The sequence below is a fragment of the Beta vulgaris genome, chromosome 8 (assembly GCF_026745355.1).
Source record: "Beta vulgaris subsp. vulgaris cultivar EL10 chromosome 8, EL10.2, whole genome shotgun sequence".
In the NCBI taxonomy this organism is placed as follows: domain Eukaryota; kingdom Viridiplantae; phylum Streptophyta; class Magnoliopsida; order Caryophyllales; family Amaranthaceae; genus Beta; species Beta vulgaris.
Window position 1 is genome coordinate 17,699,740 of NC_079209.1, and position 22,872 is coordinate 17,722,611.

Here is a 22,872-nt window from a genome sequence, read left to right on the forward strand (position 1 = left end):
ATCTACATATCTCATTAATCATCTTCCTTCATCTGTCTTATCTTGGAAAACACCCTTTGAAATATTACATAACAAGCCTCCTGACTATTCATTACTCAAAGTCTTTGGATGTTTATGCTTTGCACATACTAATACTAAAGATAAATTTCAACCTAGGGTTGTTAATTGTGTGTTTATTGGATATTCATTTGGTCAAAAGGGATACAAATTGTATAATCTTGATACTCACAAAGTTTTTGTGTCTAGAGATGTCATCTTTAGGGAAGATGTGTTTCCTTTTCATACATCTCAATCTGATTCTAATCCAAATACTCGCATAGACATGCCTACTGTTTCTTTCAATGATTCTCCTATTCATTTCCATCCACATAGTCCTATTCCTTCAGCTTCTCATCATAGTCCTACTCATTCTGTTTCTACTCACAATTCTGAAGCTTCTAATAATCAATCTTCTTCTATTAATCTTCCTGATAACCACTCTTCTCCTCACCTTATACATCATACTACTTCTCATGGTTCTAGTCCACATGTTGCTGATGATAGTTCTTTATCTTCTCCTATTAATCAAAATACTGACACTATCTCATTACCTACTGATGCTTCTATAGCTGATGTTTCAGCTCCTGTTTCTACCATACCTATTAATCAATCTTCTGAGATTTCAGTTATTCCTCCTAACCTTCACCTACCTATCAGACATTCTGCTAGGATTGTTAAACCTCCCACAAAGCTTCAAGATTTCATTTGTCCCACTATTCCAGTCTCTTCTTCCTCTATGTCCTTTAATGTCACAAATCATTCTCAAGTTGTTGAACCTACTACTTATCATCAAGCTAGTAAATATCCTGAATGGCAACAAGCTATGAAAAGAGAACTTGATGCACTTGAAGCTAATGACACATGGGAATTACAAGCTTTACCTAAGGGTAAGAAAGCAATTGGATCAAAGTGGGTTGGTGGCTACTGGTTATCAACAGGTTGCTGGTGAGGACTTTACTCACACTTTTTCTCCTGTAGCCAAGCTGGCTACTGTGAGAATAATCATTTCTCTTGCAGTAACTAAACAGTGGCCTTTATGTCAATTAGACATAAATAATGCTTTCTTACATGGCTACTTAGATGAGGAAGTGTTTATGAAACCACCTCTTGGATATTCTAAGGCTAAACATGGTGAAGTTTGTAGATTGAAAAGATCTTTATATGGCTTAAAGAAAGCCTCAAGGCAGTGGAATAAGGAGTTAAGTAAGTTTCTGTTTAATCTTGGTTTTGTACATTCTAAGCAAGATTATTCTTTGTTCACAAGAAGTCTTGATGGAGAATTTATTGCGATTTTAGTCTATGTTGATGACATGGTCTTGACTGGAACTAGCTCTTCTCAGATTAGTGCCATTAAACTTGCTTTGTACAAAGCATTCACCATCAAAGACCTGGGTAATTTGACATATTTCTTGGGTATAGAAATCATCAGGAATGAGTCTGGTCTTTTGTTAAGTCAAAGGAAATACATCACAGATATTATCAAGGATTTTAACCTTGAAAACACAAGAGTTGTTTCTTCTCCTCTTCCTAAGGGTCTTGGTTTATCTACTGATATTGGTGAAGTGTTAGAAGAACCAGAAGTTTACAGAAAGCTCACAGGCAGATTGTTATATTTAAATATAACAAGGCCTGATTTGTCCTACGCTACACAACATCTAAGCCAGTTTTTGAGTTGTCCAAGGAAGCCTCACCTTCAAGCTGCCTTATATGTTGTTAGATATTTGAAGAGTACAATAAACATGGGTTTATTCTATCCTACTGTTAGTGATTTGAGATTAACAGCATATAGTGATGCAGATTGGAGTTCCTGTTTGTTCAGCAGTAGATCATTAAGTGCTTATTGTGTTTTTCTTGGATCACACTTGGTATCATGGAAAACCAAGAAACAGAAAACAGTCAGCAAGTTATCTGCTGAGGCTGGGTACAGAAGCATGTCTAGCACTGCTTCTGAACTTGTTTGGGTGGAAGGTCTACTTCAGGATTTAAATGTTAATGTTCCTCTTCCTATTATTATGCATTGTGATAACACAACTGCTCAACATATTGCGCAGAATCCAGTCTTCCATGAAAGAACAAAGCACCTCAAAAGAGACTGTCATTATGTGAGAGAACAAGTTGCATCTGGTTTTATACAAACAGCTCATGTCCCTAGTTCCTTACAATTGGCATATCTGCTTAAAAAGCCTCTCTCTGGTCCTCAGCATGTTTTGTTAGCTTCCAAGCTTGGTCTTGTTGATTGTTCACAAGTCCAGCTTGAAGGGAGGATATGAAGATTATCCTTCTGTAATTAGTAATAAGCTGATGTCTTACTTTTCTGTTATAGTTGTTATAACCAACTCTAACTAACTCTACTATAAATAGTCATTGCTTAGCTTTGTAATGACTTGATGAGTTTATTTCTTTTCTACCGAAATAAACATTTCTCCTCTTTCTCTCTCTATAATGAGTATTGAGATTGCTTAATTCTCACCCTCCAATGGACGATGCCCCTTCTACTCTTGGGTACAATTGCAACGGCCTGAATAGAAGTTGTCAATCTTTTCTAATTTACAGAACACAACCTTACTACAACACCATCTCTCTGATTGCTTCCCTTTTATCCGCCAACGCATCTCAGATATCGGCAATCAACAACAATACCTCAGGGAACATGACCTTGGAAACAAACCACGAGGTGATCGTCCCTGTGATGTGCTCTTGTACAGGTATGTTCTACCAAGCCAACACTACTCATGTTGTTCAAGCTACTGAAAATTACTACTTGATAGTGAACGACATATTTCAAGGTTTGACTACCTGCAATGCTATCCGAGATCAGAAATCGGTTATCAATTTAACCATCAATGAAAGCCTTACTATACCTCTAAGGTGTGCGTGTCCTTCATGGATCCAAGTTGACGATGGCATTTTGTACCTTATGACCGTTGTGGTCCAAGAAGACAACAGTACAATTGCTGATATTGCAAATAAATATGGAGCCGATGTTCGACAAACGCTCATAGCCAATGGATTGTCTCCGCAGGCCTCTGACACCCAACCTTCCACAACTCTTCTTATTCCATTGAAGAACTTAACATACTTTTCCAAAACGAATTATATCAAAAATGATAAAAAGTCATCACAAGTTTTAGTTACAGGTGTTCCGATTATAATTGCAATCTTACTCCTAATAGTTGGTGCCTGTTTTTGTCTCTACCGTCACAAGGGCACAAAAGGCTCCCCAGGTAGTTTAGCTAGTTTTTAATTTATATTGAAGATGTATATTTTTATTATCATCAGTAAGCCAAACGAATTATATCAAGTTACTTTCATAATTCAATTATTATATTATATGCCTATCATTATAGATCTCGAAGAATTCATTGCTGTAGAAGCATTAAAGTTTGACTTCAAGACAATAAGAAATGCAACGGACTCTTTCTCCCAACGAAACAAACTAGGCCAAGGTGGATTTGGTGGTGTTTACAAGGTACAATCTTGCAATCAATGTTAAATCCATTTTGATACCATGTTAGAGTACCAACGTAACCAAAAGGCTAAGTTGATGGTTGGAGGCTCAAAATTGGTTTTATAATCTATCTTTGAACGTGGAACATGGTAGTTGCGCTCATAAAAAAATTAGCTCATTTAATACAGGCAAGATTGGCCTTAACACTAGCAACTATGGACCAGGTGCAAAGCACCACCAACTTTGACTAGTAGTCAAAACATCCTAAACTATTGGCCTAGGTGCAAAGAGTGTCATACATGACGCCAGAGCTAACTTCTCTGTACACAGGTTCACATGAGTTAAGCTTCTAGTTAATGAAAAAATAGAATAAATGTAAGAAAAAGAGGAAAAGGGGAAAAGAATTAACACGGATTCCTTGTCGCTGGCAAGAAAAGTTAGATGTGCCGTCATTTACGACACTTGCTACATCCAAGCTCAAAGTTTAGGGTGTTTTGCTACTAGTCAATGTTGGTGGTGCTCGGTGTACCTGCTCCGTAGTTTGTGCTCCTGAGGCCAATTTTGCCTTTAATATACAATATAATTTGATATTAACCTACGAAACATATGCATCTTTAGGGAAAGCTTCAGAATGGACAAGAAATAGCGGTAAAAAGGCTGTCAACGAACTCAAGGCAAGGAATTGAAGAGTTCAAGACAGAGGTTCTATTTGTTGAAAAGCTCCAACACAATAATTTAGTCAAACTCTTAGGATTTTGCTTACATGGAGAAGAGAAGTTACTTGTCTATGAACTCTTGGCTAATGCAAGCCTTGACAAAGTCCTGATAGGTATAGTTTTATGATACCATTGTTATACTTTCTTCTTTTGCATCACAAAAGTAATAAATACATACATAGGTACCTAGTTACAAAATTGCAAGTTAGCGCAATATTATTTTACATATATATGAAATACAAATTGCAGATCGATATAGAAAACCAACACTAGATTGGGAGACTCGATACAAGATATTACTAGGAACCGCAAGGGGACTCTTATATTTTCATGAAGATTCAAGATTGAAAATTATCCACCGAGATTTGAAATTGAGCAACATATTGTTAGATGAATATATGAATCCGAAGATAGCAGATTTTGGATTGGCACGACTAGTTGCAAGGGATCAGATCCAGGCGGACACCAGTAAGATTGCTGGCACATAGTAAGTATAATTTTTTCATCTTATGGGACTGCTTGACTTCTTGTTGGATTAATGTAAAGGAGACTGTTTAAATGAAGGATACATATGCGTCGTACTCTTTAGTCTCTTTTACTCATGTGCGAAGTGAAAAGTCAAATCTCCCTCGTTGAAAGAATACAAGTAATTTGACTTCGTTCATTAGTGTGAGTGTTGAAGCTATGATGTATAGCGCACACCACATGTGAGTGTCCCATATTGATTAAATAAGAGAGATGAGTTCACTTTATAATGCAAAGGGGTTACTCCCCTTATTGCCATATGGTTTTAAGGTGGAACCTCCTTTGTGTTGTGAAGTGGACTCTCTCTCCTTGTGATGGGTGCGGCCCAGACCCATATTTAACATGGTATCAGAGCCGACGATCTCGGCCCAGGGTATTTGGCCAATTGAATGCAAGATGGAAGGTTTGATCTGTTTGGAGCACGTTGCCCAACAGAATTGTGTCCCAAGTAGGGGCTTGTTGTTGACCTCATGTTGGAAGCCCAAGTAGGGCCAACGAGGTGTATGTGACCTATCCAATTGCAAGTTTAAAGGTGGCACACATGTGAGGGGGAATGTTGAGAGTGTAATCCACATGTGTCCCACATTGAAAGAATTGAAAGTATATGACTAGTATATAAGCTATGGGTTACTCCACCTATCACCATATGGTTTTAGGATGGAACCCCATTGAGCTTGTGTGTGGTCATACTCTTCTCTTGTGCTGAGCCCACCGAGATTTGTCATGGTATCAGAGCCAGGCCCACAGAGGGTCCGTTAATTTATTCTGGGCCAATTGAAAAAGGGACCTCACATGTGAGGGGGAGTGTTGAAGCTATGATGTATAGTGCACACCACATGTGAGTGTCCCACATTGATTAAATAAGAGAGATGAGTTCACTTTATAATGCAAAGGGGTTACTCCCCTTATTGCCATATGGTTTTAAGGTGGAACCTCCTTTGTGTTGTGAAGTGGACTCTCTCTCCTTGTGATGGGTGCGGCCCAGGCCCATATTTAACAGTGAGCACTCCATGATTTCTTTGAAGTGCTACCACTATGGAGCATTATGCTAGAGATGGAAAACCTTGCACGCCACCACTGGCGGCTTAGTATGTATGTAATGCACGAGTAGGGTAATGTGTCCCTTTTTGCTCCTACATTTATACTCTATTATAATTTTCAAACTCTCTTTCGTCTATTATATGTTGTAATTTTTATTTCTTACACTCTTTGAAGAATATTATATATAAAGTTTAATCACTTATTTTATCTCTAATACTTCATCCGGTCCTATTTAATTATAATGTTTTCTTAATTTGTAAGTTTCATATTAATTAGAATATTTTCTTCTTTGGTAATATCTTCTCTCCCATATCACATGGAACTTTTATCTATTTATATGTCTCTCCTCTTCATATGGATTTTTTTTTTAAAACTATGCCAATAGGATATGTTGTAATTATTATAGAACGAAAAAATTACTTTTTTGATGAACAAGTAAAAGTTCTATGCTATCAAGTAAAGATAACAAGATAGGGTTGTTTGTTATGCAAACCCTCTTATATATATGAAGTCCATAAGATAGAACCTACAACTACTTTAGTCTTTAGCTGCCTTCTTTATATTGGTTTCTATGAAACTAATCAACTCATGTCGTAGAACTAGAGTTTCTTACAAATGACTTTGCCTACGACAGCGGATATATGGCTCCTGAGTATGCGTTGACGGGGCGATTCTCGATTATGTCTGACGTCTATAGTTTTGGAGTAATTGCTCTCGAGATTGTAAGTGGCCATATGTGTAGCTCGACTACTTTCCCCTATGAGGATGAAAGTCTATGCTTACGAGTAAGTCAATGTTTCGAAGCAAGTATTCTCTATTTATAGATAATCATGTAGTATATATATGCTATTTTAGAAGTCAAATTTTCAAATTTATATTTTTGATCTTGAATAAAAAATATTAAGGATGAAGAACATTTACAACACAAGTACTTATTGGGATGTCGTCAATGATGCAGGCCTGGAGGCTATGGAGAGACGGTGCAATTTTAGACTTGGTGGATCCAAGACTTGATGGAAACTTCTTAAGGGACGAAGTGACAAGATGCGTACATATTGCTTTGCTTTGCATCCAAGAAGACGCAAATAAAAGGCCAACCATGGTTCCAATTGTCTCAGCTCTCAGTGGCCATCAAGTGGTTCTCCCGGAACCAAAACCACCTCAATCTGGTCCACCAACTACTAGCCACTATGGTTCCTACCAAGACGGTCCAAATTCGTCTCTGAAATTTTCCAAAAATAACGATGAACTCACAGAGATTCATCCTCGATAAAGATAAACTCTGAGATGGACGAAAAAAGCTTCAAATATGAAGGTCGATTGTTTTTGTTTTCCTATCGAAATGTACTCCCTCCATTACAAAGTAAATGAAAGATGTTCCATTTTAGAATCTTCTAAAATAATTGTTCTCGTTTGATGATAATAGAGTAGTCATGATTTATGATCAAAGTTTTGACGTCTTCATTAAGTGATTCGAAATAATAGAAGAGTGCATCTATGGTATAACATGTTACACTGTTTCTGTCTAGAAATTAAGGATGCTAACTGCTTTGTTAAGGAAATACCGGGTCAGATCTGAATGTCCTGTGTCAATAGTCCGTACGCCAGAATCCTGCAAAAGGTAAGGTTAGACTGCCCCGGAGGTGGTTCCGGGATCGCCTCTCCGACGCTCAAGTCAGTGATCAAGCTAGAGAGATAAAGTCTAGAGAGAGATGCTCTGGTTTGCTAAGTAAGAATTCAATACCTTCTCGTTGATGAGGGTGTTGGGTATTTATAGTGCTTTGGGATGCCCAGCTGTAGGCCAGCTGGAAGGCACTGATAGCTAGAAGTAGGGGTGTTAACGAGCCGAGCCGAAACCGAACATGGCCAGGCTCGGCTCGGCTCGAGAATTTGAGGGTCCGAGCTCGGCTCGAGCTCGAAAAAAAAAATCGGCTCGGCTCGAAAAAGCTCGAGAATATTTCTAGTACATTTAGGGTTTTTATTTTGATGACAAGAACAGTAGTATTGTAGCAGCAAGATCTAGAATACAATAACAGTAGTATTGTAGCAGAAAGAAAAACCCAGCAAACCTCTTTGTAAATGAGTAAATGAGCTTTTATTTCACTCCTTCATTCCTTGTTGAATGAACTCGTATCATCATTGCACAAGGTTCTTAAAAATTACACATAAAATGCATGAATTCCACTGACTTGAACAAGAACAGTAGTGCTACTTTCACCCCTTTAGTTCCAAATTCATAAACAACCTTCGAAAACCATTAATTATCTCAGACGAAATCATAAAACTTCGAATTCAGATTAAAACGATAACCTTCAAATTCAGATTAAAGCGAAAAACTTCGAATTCATCATACTTTAGCACATAGAAACTTCGAATTCAGATTAAATTGAAAAAAAAAACTAAAAATAACAAAAACTATGAACGTTACAGGTCATCTTGCTCGCCGCCGGAGACGATGCTTCTCGCCGTCGAAGATGACGCTGCTCGCCACCGAGACAAACGACACTCGCTGGTCGCCGCCGTTAAAGCTCAGCGTTCAACTGGTACATAATGGCTATGGAGATTTAGGGTTCTTTGAAAACCCTTGAAGTCTTGAACAGATGTACAGAAAAGTAAACTAAAGAAACTTTTCTTAATTGTTTGTATGTTCAAAATTTTAATTGGGCTGGAAAAAAAGCCCCTTAGTTCATATCTTTTAATTGGTCTAGAACTTTTAAATTGGTAAATATTTTAAAGTGGGCTTGAAATTGAAATTCAAGTTGGGTTAAAAATTAATGTATAAAATTTGTACTTTAAAATTTTTCGAACATGTTTGCGAGCTTTCGAGCCGAACTCTACTGGGCTCAGGCTTGGCTTGTTAAGGTCGCGAGCCGATCTCGAACTCGAGTCGAGCCCTCTCGAGCCGAGCTTTGACCGAGCTTTGACCGAGCCGAGCTCGAATAGTTTGCGAACCACCCTGGCTCATTAACACCCTTAGCTGGAAGAAATCCCCCTAGATGGGCCCCTGGAGTCCTTGAGAAAACTGTTGGGCCTTGATCTTCCTGCAACTGGTTTAGCCTTGGGAATAAGCCCAAACAATTAGCCCCACGCCAGGAATGGGAGATCTTGACATTATCATGAAGCGTCTCCTGTTCGTGGCAGAACCTGGGCCATCTTGTGGTAAGTCCGACCCGGTCTCCAGATGGGAGAAGGGACCAGATCGACCCGGTCTCCAGATAAAGGAAAGGACCAAGCCGACCTGGTTTTGCAAGATAAGGGAGGTCGTGCCGACCCGGTCCCTTTGGAGGAGAGGGGAAGGACGTGCCGACCCGGTCTCTTATGGAGTCAGGGGAAGGGCGTACCGACCCTGTCTTTTTTAAAGGAGGGGGAGGACATGCCGACCCGGTCTCTTATGGAAAGAGGGGAAGGACATGCCGACCCGGTCTTCGTTAAAGGAGAGGAGAGGATGTGCCGACCCGGTCTCCTTGAGGGAAGGGGGAAGGACGCGCAGACCCGGTCTTCTTTAAAGGAGAGCCTCTTTGGGCCGAGTTTGCTGGACGCGGCTTGGATGAGGAGCCAATGAGCCCCATGCTTGTCCGAGCCGGTGCCGTCTCTGGCTAAGTCAATCGGGGACTTAGGAGATTGACTCAACCAAAGAGGAGAGCCTCTATGGGCCGAGTTGGTTGGACGCGGCTCGGATGAGGGGCCAATAAGCCCCATGCTTGTCCGAGCCGGTGCCGTCTCTGGCTAAGTCAATCGGGGACTTAGGAGATTGACTCAACCAAAGAGGAGAGCCTTTTTGGGCCGAGTTGGTTGGACGCGGCTCGGATGAGGGGCCAATGAGCCCCATGCTTGTCTGAGTCGGTGCCGTCTCTCGCTAAGTCAATCGGGGACTTAGGAGATTGACTCAACCAAAGAGGAGAGCCTCTTTGGGCCGAGTTGGTTGGACGCGGCTCGGATGAGGGGCCAATGAGCCCCATGCTTGTCCGAGCCGGTGCCGTCTCTCGCTAAGTCAATCGGGGACTTAGGAGATTGACTCAACCAAAGAGGAGAGCCTCTTTGGGCCGAGTTGGTTGGTCGCGGCTCGGATGAGGGGCCAATGAGCCCCATGCTTGAGCCGACGGTTAGAGTGACCGAGCTGGTGAACTTGAGCTGGTGAACTTGAGCTGGTGAACTTAATAGTCGCCTTAAACCCGAAATGCCACGTGGCAGTCGTGGATTATTGGGGTGCTGGAAAACATGGTGGCGATTCAACTTCTGGGAATCTCTAGAAGCTTCGCGACCCTTCATCTTCTTTAGGGCGCGTCTTTTGGATGTTTGGGCCCTCTGAGAGGCCCATTAAGGAGGCTGAAAGGCAGGTCCCGGTCCATTATCGGACGCGGGACACGGAACCCTAGGAGCTTGCCTATAAGTAGGGAGAGGGGAGAGAGATTTTGCCACGTTCTCCACATTTCTCTGTCTCTAAAATTTGAGTTTTCTGCTTTTTCTCTCTCTACTTCAGAGCTCTTTCTCTCTCTAAGTCCGGGTTCCCCTTTTCTTCGTCCGACCAGGTACGCTTCTATTTTGATTATTCGCTAAGTCTTTTCTTTTTCCTTTTAATAAAATCGGCCGACCCCCTCTTGTTAATAAATAATGGGGAGCTCGTCCGAGTTGGTGACACCTCCTCCTTCACCTCCTTATAATTTAGCCGAGGAGGTGAGGGGAATGGGAATGGTATTGGTGTCAACTTTAATAAGTTGCCTGGATCCCTCGGTTTTGCCTGAGGCGCTTTCCCTCCCGAGTACTCCTTCACAAGTTGAGGAGGAGGAGGCCGAGGGTGTCATCCCCCTACCATGGGAGGTGTCCCTGGCCTATCCCTCTTCGAGGAGTTACTTAGACAAATATTTGTGTGATGGTGTAGTTAGGGTAACTATGCCGGGAGAAGAAGGCGAGGCTTCCATGTCCGGACGATTCGTGTATCCAGAGATAGATCCAAAAGGCAGACCGGGAGCAAAGTTCCCCCTGCCGTCGCTAATAAAGGCCCTGCTGGAGGACCCCCGAGGTCAAGCGGCCAAATTTCAAATAAAAGACCCCTACTTGCTGGTCCGACCCGATGCCAGCCACACTATCCTGGCTCCTCCTCCTGGGTGCACTGCCTTTTATTATAAGGCTATGGAGTTGGGTTTGAGAATCCCCCTGACCCAGTTCGAGAAGGACTTACTGAACGCCTATAACCTGTGGCTGGGTCAACTCTCTCCGAACTCCTGGGGCGGAATTCTGGCCGTCCAGGTCATCTGCGAAATTATAGGCGTTAAGCCAACCGTGACTCTCTGGCGCCATATGTACAAGTTATGTGAGATGATGGCCGGAGAACATGGTCCTGGTTGCTGGTGCTTCCAGGCTCGGCGGGGTTACCGAACCGTTTGGGATCTCCCCTCTTCTCAAAAGGGATTCCGCCGAGGGTTCGCCTTTGTGTACTACGGGGGAGAGTGGGGCATCCCAACTGTACCTCCATCTGCCGAGCCGAACCATTGCTTGAACTTCAAAGTGCCCGAGCTATCAGATGAGGAAGCCGTGGCTGCTTGTTATATGCAATTGGAGGCCAATATAGTTGACGGCGGGGAGGTCTTCGTAGCGGGGAACTGGCTCCCGAGCTGCAAACTTTTCAAGAACGAGAACTTCTTGGCGGCCATGGGTCTGAGTCCAGCCTTCCCTAAGGGTAATTCGGCATAGGGCACTAGTAGAATAAATGCTATTTGCTGCGGTAATATTGCTGCGGTTTGACATGTACGCAACAATATAACACACAAAAAGAAATAAAAAAATAGAAATTGACAATATTGCTGCGGTTCTCGCCCAAAACCGCAGCAATATTATTCAATGGATCAATTTTGAAAAACATCCGCGTTCGTGGTTCTTCGCCCTTCTTCGTCGTCATCCCGAAAATCTCCCTCTCCTCTTCCTTTTCGTTCGTTTATAGTCAGGCTGCGGCTATGCGTATTGTTGTTCACAAGGCCAGAACGTACATCCGCGTCGGTCATTATTCTCCGGTAAGCTTCGTGGTTCCTCACTCGTTCGCATCCTCTCTCACTCGTGTTCGTTCCTCCCTCCGGTCGTCGTTTGCACTCGTGATCCAACACCGGTCGTCACAACACCGGTGCTCGCTTCAGATCTCACTCGGGTTCGTTCGTTCGTGCAGTCCTGCTCCGATCTTCTTCGTCACTGTCAACACCGGTGCTCGTGAATTAAATCTGTTTTTTTTTCCTTTTTTTTTCGTTATTTTTGTTTTTTTTAGATATGTATATTTTTGTGTTCATATTTCGAATTTCTGTTCATTAGGTTGTATAATTTAGATCTGTAGATTTTGTTTTAGGATTTCTGTTTTTTAGATCTGTTTGATTTTTATAATTTCAACACTTATTTTTTTGTTTCTTAAGGTTTCATAACTCTTGTTCTTTAGCTTCCATAGTGCTGTTCATAACAAGTTTAACACTTGTTTTTTTTTTTTTGTTATTTTAGATCAGTAGATTTTTTGTTTTAAGATTTTTTTACTTTTCAATTTCTTAGTTTTTTAGTAATTTGTCATTGTAACTAAGCTGTCAATGTTATGTGTATGCGAAAAAATGTTGTTTTTCTAATAATTTTTTTTCATTTCCAAATTTAATCGCAAAATGCAAAAAAAGGAAATTTTTTTTTTACCTATACCTGTACATATTGCTGCGGTTTTTTTGTTAAAAACCGCAGCAATATGTTATTTATTTATTATAAAATAGCGTATATTGCTGCGGTTTGCCCTAAAAACCGCAGCAATACTACGTGTTAACTAGATAAAAAATTATAATATTGCTGCGGTTTGGCCTAAAAACCGCAGCAATATTGTTAAATATTGCTGCGGTTTTAAACCGCAGCAATATAATTAATACCTATTGCTGCCCTCTTAATTGCTGCGCGCCCAATACCGCAGCAATATGCCACTTTTTAACCGCACCAAATAGCGTTTATTCTACTAGTGGGGGGCCCGATTGACTTTTCGTTTTGTTTATTATGCCCTTCTAACTTTCTTTCATGTTTTTTTAGAAGCTTCCCTTGCATACATTAAAGAAACCGACCAGGAGATGGTCGAACGATTAACCGCTGCTTCCCTGAAGGCCGCTCGGATAAGGGTCGAGATGAAGGCCAACAAGATCAACAAGCCCCCTCAGCCTAAGTTATGAATCCTCTCCATATGATTCATTTTCGTTTAGGCTTTATGGACTTATCAAATTTTGGGATTTTTAGGATCCGTCCAACCCTAAGCCGAAGAAGCGCAAGGAGAGGGCTGAGGAGAAGGTCGAGATGACCGAGAGGGCCTTGGCGAAGGCTCGGGCCGAGAAGGAGGCCTATGCGAAGAAGGCGAGGAAGGAGCCTTCTGTCGAGGTAAACAACCCTCGTCCGATGTCCGGAGATGACAATACTCACATCTCCTTCCATCCGTCTGACTTTAAGCCGGTGGGAAACCCGGGCCATATACCGGCGTCGTCTAACCCTTCTCAGGCCGACCAGACGCTATCCGAGGCACCGATCCCTTTCACCCAATTGTCCAAATCGGACAAGAAGCAAAGGATCAATGATGCCCTGGAAATCCTGTGCACCCAAGCCGACCGAGATCATATCAAGGCGGTCAATGGGAGAAATGAGTCGAGCGAGCTCTTTTGCTCCTGGATGGATGTAAGTAGCTTTGTTCACTTTGTGCTTTACTTTTCAACTTCCATATTTTAACTTGTTTTTCTCTTCGCAGTTTTCTATCCGGATGACCAGGGTGTCCGAGGACCGGCTTGCGCTGGTTCAAGAGGTCCAGGAGCTGAAGGAGGCAGCCAAGACGCACTTCGACGAGCTTTATCAAGCCAAGGAAGCCAAACGGCTGGCCGAGATGCGACCGGACGAGGCCAATGAGAAGATCAACAAGGGCGAGGAAGCTTGGAAGAAGGAGCAGGAGGACTGGAAGAAGGAGAGGGCCGACTTGACAATGGCCAAGAACAACGCTGAATCGGCCAAAGCTACGGCTGAGTCTGAAGTGGCTCGGATCCAAGGCGACTTGGACAGAGTTAAGTTCAAGCTGAGCACGATCGAGGCACAGCTGATGGAGGCCAAGGCGCAGGCTTCTCGATTGCGGGATGAGTGGTTTGCCGAGTAGCACGCCTCGGAGGCCTGTGATGAGTTTTGCAACGACGTTGGCCAAGTATCTCACAAGATGGGTGAGGACGAGGCGTTGCTTAAACTCAAGGTCCCTCTGGCCGACTCATGCCCATCGGCGGACTGGAACTCTGTTTGGTCCCGCTATCATGAGCTTGCTGCTCCCGGGCGTCGTAGCCCTGGCTGAGGCACTTCTTGTTAAGAAAGTGCCGGGCATCCTTGGGCTTCCGATCCGCGCCCCCTCTTGGGGATTTTGATACGTGGGTCTTTGCGTGCTGACAAGCCGACCCCTGACGAGTCGACTTCTCTTTGTCTCGATGACTTGGTTCCCTCGCATCGGATCATGGCTGGCTAGGCTGATCCCGATTGGAACGAGAGTTGCGCTCTTCCCTTTAAGAGCGGGCTACAGTATGCTCTCTGTGCTCAGGTTGATTAATGGGGATGAGCTGGTGCTGCCTCTGCTGAAGCATGGCCATCATGTCAATCATACCTTTTTGGAAGGTTTCTTGGAGCTGGGCCGTGATAAGAGCAATGCCGGCCGCGAAGAGCGGTTGAGGGTCGACATTCAGTATTTGCTGAGAGGCTGACCGGGGGTCCAAAGTTTGAACGGTGGGCGACTGCCGACCGGGCGATGGGACCTGCTCAGCCTCCCTGTTATGTGGGGGTGAGTGGCCTCTCTCCGGCCGAGGAACCTGGTCGGAGGTTTGCTTGCCGCGGGTGTTATTTGTTGGTGCCATTGCCGATTGGCGTTCGAGGATTGATGATCGAAGCTGAGTAGCTACTGAGGTAAGTCTCAATAAGTGGTGGCGAAATAACTTTTCGTACTATCCCCACAGACGGTGCCAAACTGTTTCTGTCTAGAAATTAAGGATGCTAACTGCCTTGTTAAGGAAATACCGGGTCAGATCTGAATGTCCTGTGTCAATAGTCTGTACACCCGAATCCTGCAAAAGGTAAGGTTAGACTGCCCCGGAGGTGGTTCTGGGATCGCCTCTCCGACGCTCAAGTCAGTGATCAAGCTAGAGAGATAAAGTCTAGAGAGAGATGCTCTGTTTTGCTAGGTAAGAATTCAATACCTTCTCGTTGACGAGGGTGTTGGGTATTTATAGTGCTTTGGGAGGCGCAGTGGTAGGCCAGCTGGAAGGCACTGATAGCTGGAAGAAATCCCCCTAGATGGGCCCCTGGAGTCCTTGAGGAAACTGTTGGGCCTTGATCTTCCTGCAACTGGTTTAGCCTTGGGAATAAGCCCAAACATACACCATAGCTTATTAATGGACACACCTAGTGTATTCCTACTGCTGCCACTCTGGATTATTTCCCTCACAACATAATACCCGATTATGTTATAAAGAGCAGGTGACTTGTTGTTGTTATAGCACACAACTATAAATAGTTGTATTGTTGTTCTTATAGCACACAACTATAAATAGTTGTATTCTTATTGTTGTGCATATACATGTTATGTTTTGATGATGAAAAATAATATAATATGTTATAGTATGAAAGTGAGTAACAGTTACAACAAATGCGTGAAGAAAGGAATTGATGCATGAAGAAAGGAATTAATAAATGAAGACTTTGAGCAAAAGAAGAATCAAGAATGAAGTCCAAGTTTATATGTTCCTTAGAATAGTTACTTTATATACAAATGTAATATGCTTGAATAGGTGATATGCTATGTGCTAAATATAGAAATATAAAATTAGTATAATTATTATTTTCTTAGAGTTAAGGAAATAAATAATTGTATTAATATTATATGTCTATAGAAAAAGGAGATTAGTTTTTGAAATAAAATATAAGATTTTCATAAAAAATTTAGAAAAGAATTTTATAAAAAACGTGTTTTAGAAAAGAATTTTATAAAACGTGTTTTATGAAAAAGTTTTATAAAAACGTGTTTTAGAAAAGAATTTCATAAAACGTGTTTTAAAAAACAAGTAAAATAGTTTTCTAAAAAGATTTGGAAAATACTTTTTGATAAAAACAGAATTTGAGTTGAAAAGAAAATCTAATATGGAAAACTTTTCTTTTTGAGATTAAAGATAAAGATGGAAAAAGATAAAGTTTGTTTTTCTAAAAAGAGAATTATATCCCTTAAATTAAGGATTAAAAGATATCTTTGAAGGATGGTCGTCCAAACCATATCCTATAAAAGGGTTTTATAATTCACTTTTAGATCTCACGTTTTCAGAGAGAAAAATCAGAAATATTAAGAGCTGAAAACAATTTCCTAACGCACAAAGTATAGCACTGTTCGAGTCAGTTCAAGTAACTATTATACGATGTAATTGTCCTCTAATTGCTTGAATAAGAAACACACGTTTGAGGATTCTTTCTTTCTGTAATTTCACTATTATAGAGAGTGTCAACTCTTAGAGTTAAGAGTTGGTTAGCACTACTAGGGTTAGTAGTGAGGGAGTCTTATTGTATCAAGAGGTTGGTATTTTAATATTCAAAGAAATAAAGAGTTTTGTTTCGTGTGGACATAGATCTCAGAGGTGAGATTGAACCACGTTATATTCTGTGTTTGTGCATCAAATTCCACATAATTTAAGTTTTAGTTTTGCAAAAACTCAAATCGGAGATTTACGATTAGTTCGCACAGTGGCTGGCACTGTGCAATAACAAAGGTTTTGCGAAAATCGATCAAATTTCGTCACTCAATTCAAGCCCCCCTTCTTGAGTGTCACCTTGTATTTGTATTTCTATAATGGAGTTTATTGATTCTATATCAAGGTTTACTTGATAACATGGTATCAGAGTTGGTGTTTTCGCGCCATTCTTTAACACTTCGTGAGAATCAACTGTATTCTTCTCTGAATCATCTTAAGTGAAGCTAGATTTGTGTGAAATATGGTTTTCTTGTGAATTAATATCGATTATTGAAATCTTCATGTGATTTGAGTTGATTATTGAGTTTCCTTGTTGAGATTGTTGAAATTGTTGAAAAAGTGAATTGTGAAATTGTTGTTTTTGCGCATTTCTAGTGGAAATTGTTTGATCAGTTCATGTTATCAACATTTGGTGATTGTTTTGTTGATTTCTTGGTGAAATTCTGTTGGAATTTGGTGAAATTTTTGTTGAAATTCTAGCTAAGAGCTTTGTATTTTGTGTTGATTCCTTCAAAATTGCTTAGATTGATTCGTTTCTTTCTCAATTCTTGATTTAATCTTATAAGTCATTCATCACTCTTTCTTTCTTGAAAATTATCACAAAAATGTCTTCTGTTCAAATACCTCAAACACTTGAACCTACATTTGTCTTAAGAAGTGTGTATTACATCCATCCTTCTAATTCATCTAATACAAAGCTAGTTAATGAACTCTTTTCTGGAAACAATTATGGACACTGGTAATGTTCCATCATGTTAGTGTTATCATCTATAAACAAACTTTATTTCATAGATGGATCTTTAGAAGAACCTGATTCATCAGATTTAAAATATAAAGCTTGGAACATATGTAATGATCATATAGTAGTTGGTTGGTTGTTGTGTTCTTTGGAAAAATAAATTGTCAAAAGTGTGTGGTATTATAAGAAGGCTAGGATCTATGTAAGGATTCGGAAGATGGGTTTGGTCAAGCATCTGGTACTCAACTGTTTTCTTTATAGTAACAAATCTTTGAGATGCAACATTAGAACTCCTGCCAACTTGTTCCCGTGACAATTGTTCTTGTGCTTTAACTAAGAAAATGCTTAAGACTCGTGATCAAAGGCTTATGGTGTTCTTGATGAAACTTAATGAAGATTATGTCCAAGTTAGGACAAACATCTTAATGATGCAGCCTCTTACTACTCTGAACACAACTTATAGGTTATGTTAGTTCAAGAGTAGAGACACAAGGAAGTTAGTAGTACGGTTACTCAACAGGATTCTCTTGTGTTTGCTGCTTATGATAGATTAAAGTAAAATGATAAAGGATATAAACCTAGTTTCAATGCTATTAACAAATCTTTGATTGGTACTATTGCAAGACCCCTGGGAATGGTGTTGATAGATACTACAAATTACATGGTCTTCCTCCTCACTTGATTGGTCATAGAGATGAGAGGTCTACTAATCTTTCCCAACTTGATTATGAAGATCCTGATTCTCCTCTTGTTGATTCCAAGACTATTTCAGTTGATCAATATAATCAACTTATGTCTCTACTTACTAAACAATAAGCTTCTTCAGTAGACAAGTCCATAACTGATGCTCCTCTCAATTTTAGCAATGCTTTTATGGCAGGTAACATATGCCTCCTTTCTAGTCTTGGTACATCATGGGTAGTGGATAGTGGAGCCACCGACCACATTTGTCATGACTTGACTATGTTTTAATCATATCATAAAGTGTCTGGTCATGATAATAGCATCACTTTTCCTAATGGTAGCAAAGTAAACATTGTTCACAAAGGCGTAGTGAAACTTTCTCCTGAAATAACATTGATAGATGTGTTGCATGTTCCTCACTTATTCCACTTTAATCTCATTTCTATTCCTAAAATTTGTCATGATATGAGTTGTTCTGTTAGTTTTACAACTAATTCATGCATTCTCTAGGGACCTACATTGATCCATCCTCTAGTTCTTGGTAGTCTGAAGCCTGACTTGTATTGCACTCTACAACAATTCCAGTATTATTTTCTGCTTCAACAAACACATATGTTGCTTCTGTTTCACTTTCTGATAATCAATGTATAGAAGAAGCTAAAGTTTGGCGCTTAAGGATATGTCATTTTCCTTTTCACTCTATGAAACATGTTAAATCTAATCTTGCATTAGGCAATCTCTCTTCTTGTATTTTCCAAGTTCGCCATATAGCTAGGCAAACAAGACTTCCACTTTCACATAGTTCAATCAAATCAAATAAAGATTTTCAATTCATTCATCTGGACTCGTGGGGACTGTATTATACATCTACTTACAATATGTAAATCATTTGTAACAATTGTTGATGACTACAGTAGACATACTTGGGTGTACATGCTTAAATATAAATCTGATGTAGTGCAAATCATACAAGATTTCTTTGCTTATGTTAACACACAATTTCATTGCTTGATATTATGTGTGAGGTCTAACAATGCTAAGGAACTGACTAAAGGAACACTAGTGGAAAAAAACCCATTTGATGCGGTCAAAATCGGGATTACTGATGCGGTATTGGTCCACATCGGGTGATGTCGCAATAGTTATAATAAATTAAGTGATGCGGTTGCAAACCATATCAGTTAGGCATTAACTGACGTGGTTGCATCACAAAACCGCACGAACTTGGCGAAAAAACTGATGCGGTTTTGTAATAGAACCGCATGAGTATATGTTCATTAAATTTTTTACAAAAGCCTAGCCTCAAAGAACATTCGCATCCAGCCCCATTCAAAATTTTGGTACAGTAACTGTGGTATTTACCTAATTCAAGGTTTGAAAAAACGAAAATAAAATCCACCAACATTCAACGTTCCAGTCCCATTCAAATCCACTAACATTCAACAATCACATAACCAAATTATAATAATAAAAAAAATCAACAAAACAATAATAAATACAAAGACAAAGATCAATTACTTCCAAAATAAGAACAAACTAATCAACTAATCCAAGAGGTGGTGAAATACTGTAAATTACAAAAAAATAACAAGAAAACGAAAATAAAAAAATAATAAAAAAACTAAATTATATGAAAAGGAAACCAAAATAAAAATAAAAAAAAGAAATTATACAGAAAATACTAACGAAAATAAAAAAATAAATTGTAAATAAGGGTTTTTTTGCGAATTAGGGTTTGAATTGGGTTTTTTGTGAATTAGGGTTTGCAAATTGCGGCTCTTTAATGAATTGGATTTTTTTTGTGAATTAGGGTTTGCAAATTGGTACATGGTGACTGGTTTTAAATTAGGATTTTGTGCGTGGTTGTTTAGTTTTCAAAATGAGAGAGGGTGAGAGGAATGATGGTGGTTGGGTGCGTGGTTGTTCAGTCTCCTTGCCGCTTCTTGCGCCCTTCTTTTTTATGCTACTTGCGCCGCGTTCGTGCTCTTCTCGCCGCTTGCGAATTGTCGCCTCCTCGCCCTTGTATGGTGGTGGGCCTCGATGTTCGCCGCTTTCCAAGAGATCAAAGAGAGAGATGTGGTGATTGCGTGATTCATCGGTGTTTGGAGGTGAGAGATGTGGTGGTTGGTGGATGAGAGAGGGAAGAGGCGGGGGTTTAGGGTTTCAGTGAGGAGAGAAGGTGGAGGGGAGAGGGAAGAGGCTGTGATGTAGGGTTTGAGAGTTGAGGGGTGGATTATAAGGGAGTGGGCTGGGGATTATAAGGGATTGGGCTGGGATTATAAGGGAGTGGGATGGGTTCGTTTTTTTTATAGAAAAAATAAGAGAATCTGATGCGGTCCACCAAACCGCAGCAGATTATAAAAAAAACCGCATCAATGTTTATAATCTTATGCGATTCACAAGAGGACCACATCAGATTGTCCTCCCAACTTTCCCTTCCATTTTTAATGTTGATTTTCGGATGCGATTTTACAAAAATCGGATATGTTACTAAGTGACATATAAGGATTTTTCCACTAGTGTAAGCATGCTAAAATTCTTTCTCTCATATGGTGTTGTACATCAAAAGAGTTGCACAGAGACTCGTCAACAGAATGGAGTAGTGGAACGTAAGCATAGGCACCTACTTGAGGTGGCCAGAGCTTTATTTTTTAAGTCTCATGTTCTTGCAGCCTATTGGGGTGAATGTATTCTTTGTGCCATTCATTTAATCAATAGATTATTTCTCAGAGTCCTCTACCACTTATCTGCATATGAAAAGTTGTTTAACAAGCCTCCTTCTATTGAACACCTTAAGGTGTTTGGTTGCGTGTGCTTTGCTTTTACAATTAAAGTAAGGCATGACCAAATTTGACCCAAGGTCTGAGCCTTATTTGTACCTTGGTTACCCACCATATCAACAGGCGTACAAACTTCTCCACCTTCACACCAAGAAAATTGTTATTTCAAGGGATGTTATCTTCCATGAGAAGCATTTCCCATTCCATTTTAATGCTTCTTATGCTCCCTTTACTCATATTTTCCTACCTACAGAAACTACACCTACTACATCTACTCCTTATGATGATGTACCAGATGTATTTCATTTCTCTTCTCCCTCTACTGATGACATAATCACTCCCACTACTCCACCTGATGCTACCTATACTATTCCATTCAACCCATCTCCACCACTTTCCTCTCCCACTTTATCTTCTCATATTCCATTTATACATATTAACACCTTCTGATCCTCCTCCTCCTAGTAGATCTTCTAGGCCCACAAAAATACCTACATACTCTTTTTCTCTCCTACATACTTCTTCTGTTAATTTATCTTATTCTCATTGGTGTAATTTAATACATTATTCTTCACTTCCTGCGTCACATCATGCTCTTGTATCTCAAGTCTCTACACTTGTTGTGCCCACATCCTATGCTCAAGCATCTACCGACCCACTCTGGGTGCAAGCCATGGACAAAGAGGTTGTAGTCCTCAATTCAAACCAAACCTGGGTGTTTGTTCTTTTGCCAACTGGTAAGGAACCAATTGGGTGTAAGTGGGTATAATGATGGCACCCTTGAAAGATACAAGGCAAGCCTAGTTGCCAAAGGGTATACTCAACATCATGGTGTAGATTTTCAAGAGACATTTTCTCCATTCATAAAAATGGCTACTGTAAGAGGTTTTATTGCATTGTCAGCTTCAAGAAACTGGGATTTATGGCAGTTAGATGTGAACAACGCCTTTCTTCATGGAGATCTTTATGAAGAAGTCTATATGAAGATGCCCGAAGGCATTCCAAATCCATCTAATCAGGTGTGTCCACTTAAAAAATCACTTTATGGCCTTAAACATGCAAGTAGACACTGGTTTGCAAAGTTGGTTAGTGAACTTCAGCTTCAAGGTTTCATCAAAACAAAGAATGATACTCACTATTTCTAAAAAAAATCCAAGATCATCTTACAGTTGTTATTGTGTATGTAGATGATGTTATTCTAACTGGGACTGATCCTATTTCTATCATTAATATCTAACAGCATCTTGATCATGTTTTTAGCATAAAAGATATAGGCAAGCTTAGCTTCTTTCTTGGGATTGAAATAGCTTATACCTCTGAAGGCATCACATTAACTCAACACAAGTTCACCAAGGAGTTACTTCAAGCTGCTGGCATCTCTACTCCTAAGCAAGTAGCGACCCCTCTTCCTTTACACCTCACGTTATCTATTGATTCTGGTGTTCCTTTCTCTGATGCGACCCTTAATAGATGCCTAGTTGGAAAGATCAACTTTATAACAAATACCAGGCCTAATCTTAGCTACACAGTACAGACTTTAAGTCAATACATGCATGCTCCAACCGTCTCTCACTACCAAGCTCTTCTACATGCCTTGAACTATGTGGGATGCACATCTGGCCATGGCATTTTACTCAAAGCTTCAACATCTATCTCCTTACAGGATTTCTCTAATAATGATTGGCGGGCATGTTCAGACATAAGAAGATCTATTTCAGGGTATCTTGTCCAACTTGGCCAATCTCCTATAAGTTGGAAAAGCAAGAAACAAGCTACAATGTCTAAATCATCATCAGAGGCAGAGTATAAAGCCTTAGCTTCAGCTGTATCTGAAGTAACCTGGATGATTAGGCTCCTAGAAGAACTTGGAGTGACAAAAATGCAACCTGTCACACTCCGTTGTGATAATCAAAGTGCTTTGCACATTGCAAAGAACCCCGTGTTCCACGAATGAACCAAACACATTGACATAGATTGTCATTTTACACGAGATAAAGTCTTAGAGGGACTTATACAACTTTCCTACCTTCCTACTGGTGAACAACTTGTTGATATTTTCACGAAAATAATCCCCTCAACTCAATTTCAACTCTCTTATTATCCAAGCTTGGTATGTCTTCCACCCTGCCTAGCTTAGGGGGGGGGGGGAAGAGGG

General features: G+C 40.4%; 2 protein-coding genes across 2 annotated transcripts; both read left to right on the forward strand.

Annotated features, from left to right (window-relative positions):
* The first annotated feature begins 3,289 nt into the window (after window positions 1–3,289).
* LOC104882967 (cysteine-rich receptor-like protein kinase 10) lies at window positions 3,290–7,042 on the forward strand. Its single transcript, XM_010667403.4, has 5 exons — window positions 3,290–3,508; window positions 4,106–4,316; window positions 4,453–4,690; window positions 6,404–6,554; window positions 6,728–7,042. Exons 1-5 carry the CDS (start codon window positions 3,296–3,298, stop codon window positions 7,040–7,042), a joined length of 1,128 nt encoding a protein of 375 aa, XP_010665705.2. The 5' UTR covers window positions 3,290–3,295.
* A 14,544-nt stretch (window positions 7,043–21,586) lies between these two features.
* On the forward strand, window positions 21,587–22,671 carry LOC109133655 (uncharacterized mitochondrial protein AtMg00810-like). The gene is made up of 2 exons (XM_019247234.1): window positions 21,587–21,736; window positions 21,958–22,671. The coding sequence occupies exons 1-2, from the start codon at window positions 21,587–21,589 to the stop codon at window positions 22,669–22,671; spliced, it is 864 nt and encodes a 287-aa protein (XP_019102779.1).
* The last annotated feature ends 201 nt before the right edge of the window (window positions 22,672–22,872 follow it).

What these genes read in the sequence shown, in the direction of transcription:
- LOC104882967 (XM_010667403.4), top strand. Translation starts at nt 3,296, where the DNA reads ATGTATATTTTTATTATCATCAGTAAGCCAAACGAATTATATCAAGTT. An exon ending in CCTTGACAAAGTCCTGATAG is followed by an intron (nt 4,317 to 4,452) that starts GTATAGTTTTAT and finishes TACAAATTGCAG; the next exon opens with ATCGATATAGAAAACCAACA. An exon ending in ATGAAAGTCTATGCTTACGA is followed by an intron (nt 6,555 to 6,727) that starts GTAAGTCAATGT and finishes TCAATGATGCAG; the next exon opens with GCCTGGAGGCTATGGAGAGA.
- LOC109133655 (XM_019247234.1), top strand. Translation starts at nt 21,587, where the DNA reads ATGGCTACTGTAAGAGGTTTTATTGCATTGTCAGCTTCAAGAAACTGG. An exon ending in TTCCAAATCCATCTAATCAG is followed by an intron (nt 21,737 to 21,957) that starts GTGTGTCCACTT and finishes AATATCTAACAG; the next exon opens with CATCTTGATCATGTTTTTAG.